At 36.7% G+C, this 8801-nt stretch overlaps 1 protein-coding gene across 1 annotated transcript; it reads left to right on the top strand.

Moving 5' to 3' along the window:
• The first annotated feature begins 360 nt into the window (after positions 1 to 360).
• LOC107856224 (eukaryotic translation initiation factor 3 subunit K) lies at positions 361 to 8439 on the top strand. The gene is made up of 8 exons (XM_016701209.2): positions 361 to 647; positions 732 to 788; positions 884 to 934; positions 1145 to 1207; positions 2239 to 2289; positions 2367 to 2433; positions 4596 to 4678; positions 8008 to 8439. Exons 1-8 carry the CDS (start codon positions 528 to 530, stop codon positions 8209 to 8211), a joined length of 696 nt encoding a protein of 231 aa, XP_016556695.1. The 5' UTR covers positions 361 to 527; the 3' UTR covers positions 8212 to 8439.
• Positions 8440 to 8801: the final 362 nt, after the last annotated feature.

Here is an 8801-nt window from a genome sequence, read left to right as displayed (position 1 = left end):
ATACACGTGTCATATTTTTATCGGCCTTTGATTTCACTAAGCATGTTGAGTCATTTTGATACATATTGGCTCCTTCAATTGACTGGCATGCCATGTTATTTGACACGTGACATCAAATTAGACCTCGCAAAGTGTACTAATCGTTTGTAGTCCAAGTCAATGGACTAGCCTAATAAAATTAAAATTTAATTAATTCATATTTATTGAACTTAAAGTAATTAATTTAATTATATTAATCCACAATATTTATTTGAACTAATATATTTGAATTAAAAAATTAAAATTATTTTTCCTATTTTCAATATGAAACATGACCAAACAATGCTAAGAAATCTAAATTTCATGTCGGAATAAAATTTCAAATCAAACAAATCGAATTTCCAACCATGTCCAAACGAGCCCTCGAAAAATTTGTCATTTGACAAACAAATAGAACCCCTCCAGTATCTCTCCCCCTCAAACCCTAAAACCTCTCGCTCTTTGCCTCCTCTATCTTCCTTCCAAAATCCTCTTAACAGTTTAGAAAAATGGGAAAAGAGGCGACTAACGAGAAGTCACAGCTTGCTCACACTGTAGAGCAGCTCATTGCTGTTAACCCTTACAACCCAGATATCCGCCCCGATCTTGAAAACTATGTTAACGAACAGGTACACTAATTTACTATAATGACCTTTTTTGGTCCTGCTGAATTTGTGTTGGTTTTAATTGAGTAATTTCGATGTTAATTTTAGGTTTCGTCTCAAACATACAATCTGGATGCAAATCTTTGCCTGCTTCGTCTTTATCAGGTTTAATTTGGTGATGTAAACAACTATTAGTTTTTATTTGGAGTGTTATTTTTTGGTTGATTGATAATGGTGTCGATTTCTTTGGATGAGTACAGTTTGAGTCGGAGAGAATGAGTACACCAATTGTTGCTCGTATTTTGGTTAAGGTGCAATTAACTTCTTCTCTTGCGTGTGTGATATTATTACCTATGTTGCTCTGACTCTTCAAAAATGGCAATGGATGTGTGTCGGATTCTCCAAAAGTAGTGTGTTTTTGGAGAAACTGATACGGGTTAGGCATCGAGTGAGGAGTCTGATGCAATTTAGGATATTATTTGTTGCCTCTGTCTTACTTATTTGCTTGTTTGTGCCAATAGGCTCTAATGGCAATGCCAGCTCCAGATTTCAGCCTCTGTCTCTTCCTAATCCCGGAACGAGTGGTATGTATCTTCAAAGTTTCCTTTGTTATGACTTACCTTTGATGAATATGAATTGTAAATTTTCTCGTCTCGTGTACTATGGAATGGGTGTGGTCGGAAAACATAAAAACTGTCATAACCTAAGATGGACGTAGATGGCGGAAATAATTTTGTAACTTCTCGTATTTGTTACCGCAGATATTAGCTATTCTCGTTCATGCCTAACACAGCTTCACAGTTGTTTCATTGCCTTATGTAAAACAAAAAAGGAAGGCAAGTGGTCATTATGACATAGTTCTAAAATTAAAATAAAAAACCCAAAAGATCTTCTGTCAAGTTAATAGGAATGTTTAACTCGAAAGATCTTCTGTGAGATAATTGGTTCCGTTGTCGGCATTTTTCCTTCTTTTTTCTCTTTCTGGTTGCCAATCCGTGCTGGTTTTGAGGAAATTAGATAAACAGGAAAGTCTGAAACAAATGAATAGACTATAGTGATATCTGAAATTTTGTGGTTCTCTATTAACGGATATCTGCAACATAAAAGTTGTAAGACTGAATATACTAATGTTTTCCCCAGAAGTTATTCAACAAGAACATACTTGGCCCTAACTTTGTGGTAGTGAGGTTGTTTCCCCAGAAGTTCTTCATTTACTTTGATTGGTCTTTTAAATTTCTTAGCTAGTATAGTTTCTTATTTGCTAATGAAATGCATTCAAATGGATATTGAGGATTCATTTTGCTGGCCCAAACACGTTTGGGATTAAGGAACATTCCTTGCTGCTTGGTTTCCTTCTGAGGGGCACTTTCATGTACTGCCACTTTTTGTTGCAACTCCCATAGACGTCTCTTTTTTGCTGTTTAAGTTTGCAAAGACTTTTCGCCTTCCTTAATTTTCTTATCTTTTTCACTGGGTTGTTGTGGGTCATTATGGTGATTTTGGGGTATCAAGGCTGAACACATGCTTTTGATATCTAGATATAAATCTTCAACTGTGTTAGATGCAGAGTCCTATCCTTTTTTCCTCATAATGATTTTCTTATTTCACTTCTCAGCAAATGGAAGAGCAATTCAAGACACTAATTGTTCTCTCTCACTACTTAGAGGTATGCCATGTTGTGTTTGCTGAAAGTTTTCTTTCAATTCAGTGATTAACTGAATAAGTGCACACTTCTTTTTGCAGACTGCAAGGTTCCGCCAATTTTGGGATGAAGCTGCAAAGAGCCGCCACATAGTTGAAGCTGTCTCTGGTATTACTGAATGCTTTAATCTACCCCTCACCCACAATGTTCAATAGTAGCAATTCAGATGCAATAGAAACTGATTTGTTTTACAAAAGAGAATCAGATTTGCTGAGACATGCTTAGAACCTTGTAGAGGAAAATTTCATGAAGTGATTGAGTTTCAAAACATTTCCTTTACCTAATTTTTAGTAAAAAGTCATGTTGCAAATATAATTAATCTTGAGTTCTTTACCACCCCAAAAAAAATAAATTCCTCGTGTGTTCCTTATTGACAATCTACACTTGGCCTGGCCTATTTCTTTTTACTGTTTTTAACAACAATATGAATGAAGTACAATGTTCAATGCTCCAAAACTCTTTATGTTGTGTCCATGTACATAATCCCGTCCTCACCCACGGGGTTCAATAGTAGCTTTGATACAATGAGGGATCTATTTACTTTAATAAAGAATTACATTTTCCAAGACTTGCTTGGCACTGTGCTACGAGGGGAGTTTCATGCAGGGATTCTGAGTTTCAAACCGAGTCCTTTTACGTAATTGACTTTGTTTATTCTACTACTAACTCCGTTTCAATTTATCTGGCCCTTGTACCAAAAATAGATTGTTTTACTTGTCCATTTTAACAAATCCTTATCATTAAATAACTACATAAAGTAATAGTAGTCAAATTTAGATTTTTAAAGCAGAATCAATTAGGTTATTTTAGTAAAATGACCCTTAATGAACTAGAAGAGCTAATGGGCGGCTTGAAAGGGTCTTTGCTTGAAAGTATCCCCGTATATCAAATTCACACAATGGGTTGCACATGGAGTCCAATATGTGCAGGAACACTTCCATTATAATAAAACCTGCCTTAACATTTTCAGCTACATTATCTGTAACTACTTGAACAACATTCTCTGGTCCAATCTTCTCCATGGCATCCTTAAACAAAGAGAACATTTTGATGGAATCAGTGCACGGGTCGCTGACATCAATTGACTCGAGAAACAAGCTTCTTACCGGAGAATTCACCAACACATTTATGATCATTTTTTCGGTTCTTGCTGGCCATTTATCCATCATAATGGAACATTCAAACTTGTTCTATTCCACCTGATGCTCCACAATTTTGTGTGTCTCTTCCACTTCTTTATTTAGATAAATGACACTAACCTCATGATAAATGGGTGGCTTTATCCCCAGACCAAATTGGCATATAGCCTTGATCATGTTTGCAAAAGTGTCATAACTGACACAATTGAAGGGCAACCCTGCATCATACAACCATCACGAAAAAAACTGAGCAAACATTAGTAATAAAAAGAAGTCGGTAGTAAAACAGAGCATCAATTAAAAAAACTGAGCAAAACAGTAAAGAAGACGCTACACTTCAGATTTGAAAAAAGAAAATAAGAACTGAAATGAAGCAGTAAAACAGAGAAGGAAGAAAGAAGAACAAGAAAAATTACCTTAACTGAGAAGAGAAGTCGCAGTTGCGGTGAAGAGGAAGACAAGTCGCAGGTGTTTGATGTCGCTAACCCTAAACCAACGATGTTGTCTCTCTTTTTACCCTAAAAATTTTTACTTGAATCTTTTTTTTTTAATTTAAAAATAGCCAAAAAAAATCAAGATCGATTGTATAAAAAGAAGTGGGAAATTGCGTTTAATGCGACTTCCAAATTCTTGAGATTGACTATTTTAATGCATGATCCTGTGCATTTAAATAATTTTTCCCTTTTTAGATTTGTTCAACAGCTACCCATTTAGAAATGCTCGTCTTTTATGGGCAAATGTAGAATGTTGCAAGTTCAAATTTTGTTCCTTATTTGATCAAAGTGGATACTTTGTGGGACAAACACGGGGAGAAAATGTACGGGAGGGACTTCTGTAGATACTTGATCCGTCTGTATTATCCATACGTTGGCTAACTCTGACTTGTGCCATACTGTTGCCTTTGTCCTAAATTTCTTGTGTTGTTAGTTTCCTACTTCTCCTTTATGTTACACATTATAGATTTAGCTAGAAGTTGTATCAGAATTTTGACTTGTGATAACTCAACTTGTTTATAGAGTTACAGAGTTTTCTCCATCGTAATGTGTCTTAGTATAGCCCCCCACCTTTTTGCTGGTGTAAAGAAAAATGAATGCTATTTATGTCAAAGAGTGTGTGAACTGTGAACTGTAGGTTTTGAACAAGCAATTCGAGCATACGCTGTTCATGTCCTTTCAATAACCTACCAGAAAGTTCCGAGGGCGATTCTTGCAGAGGTATGTTTTTCTCCATTTTTGCTTGTGTATTATCTATTTTGGCCTTTACTTGTGCAACCACATGAAAGAATTTGAAAGGCTCACAAAGCCTAATCATCGGATCAATATATGTTCGATAAAAAGAGATGAATATGAGTTTGACTGACCACACTTCTGGAGAAACCAGAGGATTGGATGGTTCAAATTTCGTATGTACATTTATCAAATTTCTGTGCCACTGCTAATGGTTAAATATGGTTTTTAACTTGATCATTTTATTTTCAAAATATCCAAACTTTTGAAAGATTATGCAAAGACTTGTAAAGTGGTCATGCTCTATTGCATTTGCAGGTCTGGTTTTTACTGGTTCTATATTTATAAATAACTCGTGTTATTTACTGGGTTATGGTCTAAGCGCACATATCGTAATTGTATTTATCTGCTGCGAGCGGTAGATAGTTTAAAGAAAAGTATCTATTGAACTATTTGGTGAATAGTTTCCTTTCTAGAAAAGAAAATGGCTTGCAACTTTTATTTTCACTACAGCGTAACCAAAAAATATTTCTTAATATGTTGTGTTAACCTGAAACTAATTGTGCAAGTCTAGGAAGGTGTAGTATGTGCTTGTATAGTTGCATTTTCAAGACAAGTATATTCATGCTTGTAATGAGGTCTCTTTTTACTTGAAATCTATAATCACAAAATAGGGTATCCCATTGTTGTCGAATAAGAGGGTGTTTGGATGGGCTTAAAAGCTGGTCAAAATAGCTTTTAAGCCATTTTACTCTTTGTAGTGTTTGACAATTTAAAAACTTGCTTAAAAAAAGTTAAAAATTGCTCTTTTTAAGCCAAAAAAGCACCTTCACCCCTATTTTTTTATTTTTGGCTTATAAGCCCTTCTAGTTTGACCAAGTAAAAGACATATTTATCCCTTGTAATTCTCACACATTTCAAAATTGCCATCATGTTTGTCTTAAAACATTTGTTCTCTTCTACCATTTTTTGTCTTTCCTCTCTATTTTGTGTTTCTCTCTTCATGATTGTATTTTTCTCTCCATTTTGTGTCTTTATTTTTTTTTTTTAATGGGTTGCTAGCAATTTGATGCTTATGGAATTTATGAGGAATTGAGAATTATTTTTTTGGTAGTTCATTTGACTGAAACAACAAATTTTAATGTATCGTTAGCAATTCAACTTCTTTTTGGGAGACTTTTGTTCAATTTTCTTGAAGAAAAACGGAAAATCAATAAACCTATTTAGCTGAAACAATAATTTTTGCTTTTTTGAGTGTTTTGGTTCAATTTTTAGAAGGAAAAAATCTCGTAAAACAAAAATGGGTTAATTAGTGTGGCAAAATTCACAAAGAAAAAACTGATCCATATATCTGAAACAACAAATTTTGCTCCTTTTTGAATCTCTTTTGTTCAATTTTATGAAGAAAAATGGAGCACAAGTAACTTATTCATTCATGAAAATATTTTTAAAAATAAATGTATTAAGTAGTTTATACTGAAATTGAATTAAAATATAAATTAATTTTAATTTAAATTATTTTAAATTAATTTTGAGCCGGGGGTCTATCGGAAACAGCCCCTCTACTTCCTCGGAGGTAGCGGTATGGACTGCGTACATTTTACCCTTTCCAGACCTCACTTTGTGGGAATACACTGGGTCGGTCTGTCTGTCTCAACAACAACAACAACAAACCCAGTGTATTCCCACCTAGTGGGGTCTGGGGGGGGTAAGATGTACGCAGTCCATACCTTTACCTCTGATGAAGTAGAAAGACTGTTTCCGATAGACCCCCGGCTCAAGACACGAGATACCACACAAACACATAGTAAAGCACAGAAGCAGATTACATAACATAAATACGGCACCCATAAGTAATATAAAATAGAGGAAAGCACACAGATTCGTAATAAAACATGGAACACGGAAGACGGAATCATAACAGGAATAAAACCCCCACCAAGTAATTCCCTACACTAGCGACCCAAACTGGCCCTAATCCTCTGCCGAAATTTGCGTCCTCCAGACCTTCCTATCTAGGGTCATGTCCTCGGTGAGCTGTAACTGTTCCATGTCCCGCCTAATCACCTCGCCCCAGTACTTCTTCGGCCTATCCCTACCCCGCCTAAAACCATCTAACGCTAGCCTCTCACACCTACGGACCGGAGCATCCATGCCCCTCCTCTTCACGTGTTCGAACCATCTCAATCGTGCTTCCCGCATCCTGCACTCCACTGAAGTCACACCAACCTTCTCCCGGATAGTCTCATTCCGAACTCTATCCCCTCTAGTCAGTCCACACATCCAGCGCAACATCCGCATTTCTGCCACCTTCATTTTTTGGATGTGGGAGTTCTTAACTGGCCAACACTCCGCTCCATACAACAAGGCCGGACGGACTACCACCCTGTAGAATTTGCCTTTAAGCTTGGGCGGCACCTTCTTATCACACAGCACCCCCGACGCAAGTTTCCACTTCATCTATCCCGCCCCAATACGGTGCGAGACATCCTCGTCAATCTTACCGTTACTCTGGATCACGGACCCAAGATACTTGAACTTATCCCTCTTACCTACCTCCTGTGCTTCCAGCTTCACTACTACCTTATTCTCCCGCCTCACGTCATTAAACTTGCATTCTACATACTCTGTCTTGCTTCTGCTCACCCTGAACCCTTTAGACTCAAGAGTTTGCCTCCACACCTCTAATTTGTCATTCACACCCCCTCGAGTCTCATCTATCAGAACTACATCGTCTGCAAAAAGCATACACCACGGCACCTCCCCTTGAATGCGCCGCGTCAACACATCCATCACCATCGCAAACAAAAAGGGACTAAGAGTAGATCCCTGATGCAATCCTGTCAGGACGGTGAAATGCTCTGAGTCTCCTCCCGCCGTCCTCACCTGGGTTTTCGGTCTGTCTGTCTATTTTAAAAATAAAAATTTAATAGCAATCAACTTTATATAATATAATGTTAACAAATATAAAGGTATTCTAGACATTTTGACTAAAAGAAAGTGCTTAACAACAATTGTCTACCCAATATGTCAATAATTTTTTCAGCTTTAACACTTTTATCCAAACGCGTAATTATTTATTTTTAAAATAAGTTTTAGCACTTTCAAAAGCACTTTTAAAGTGCTTTTTAAAAGTCACTTTTTTTCAGCTTATACAAACGGGCTCTAAGAAGTTTTCTATCTTATTGGATATTTTAATTTATTCAGAGAGAAGGAAGGAGGTTGGAATGCCAACATATTATATTGAATTTTCCCGATAGTTACCCGAGTCTCATTATGACATGCTTTGAGCTCACCATGTAATTAAATATTGGCAGGCTATCAACATTGAGGGTGTGTCGTTGGATAAGTTCCTTGAGCACCACGTATCGAACAATGGTTGGGTTATTGAAAAAGGTCAGAGTAAGGCCCAACTCATCACCCTTCCTCGAACTGAATTCAACCATCCAGAGCTTAAGAAAAATACTGTTGATAGTGTTCCACTGGAGCACGTTACGCGTATCTTCCCAATTCTTGGCTGAAAACCTGCATGTTGCATCGGTATAGAATCTGGAGTTGCTTCAAAGTTGAGAGACCAATTTTTCATTGTTAAACACATTTGATTGTAGGTCCTTGCATTTTGCGGACTTCTTTTTATTGCCAGTCAATTTATTTTCGGAACATGTTCAATATACTTATTGCTCGGCAAGTTTATAATTTAGTTGAAATGGGCAATGTTAACTTATTGTCCAGGGAACTTTTGAGTCAAAGGTGTAATCATGCCTGTTTTTAACCTAACATGGATTTGCGAAGCATAGGGTAGTCGTGATCTAAGAACTCTTTGGTATTAATGTTTTGAAATTTGACATCATGCGAGAAAGAAAATATTTGCGTATACTTAAAAGTGAGGTAAAGATTGCGCATATTCAAGATCACTTTTCTCCTCGAGCTACTGGAGATCATAGCGTGCTGCTCATGTGACTATGGCTGAGTTTATCGGCGTGGGTCTAGGGGTCTTCCACTGTCTTTGACCTGTCCCTCTACCAATTATTTCCATCAGATTTTCTTTTCCTTCACTAGCTGTCCTTTGTTTTTTGACCGTGTTGTCTTTATTTTGTAAAATTTACATAAA

Source organism: Capsicum annuum, chromosome 7 (genome assembly GCF_002878395.1).
Source record: "Capsicum annuum cultivar UCD-10X-F1 chromosome 7, UCD10Xv1.1, whole genome shotgun sequence".
Taxonomy (NCBI): Eukaryota; Viridiplantae; Streptophyta; class Magnoliopsida; order Solanales; family Solanaceae; genus Capsicum; species Capsicum annuum.
The sequence above is the reverse complement of the archived record's forward strand: the minus strand, read 5'-3'. Positions and strand labels throughout refer to the sequence as shown.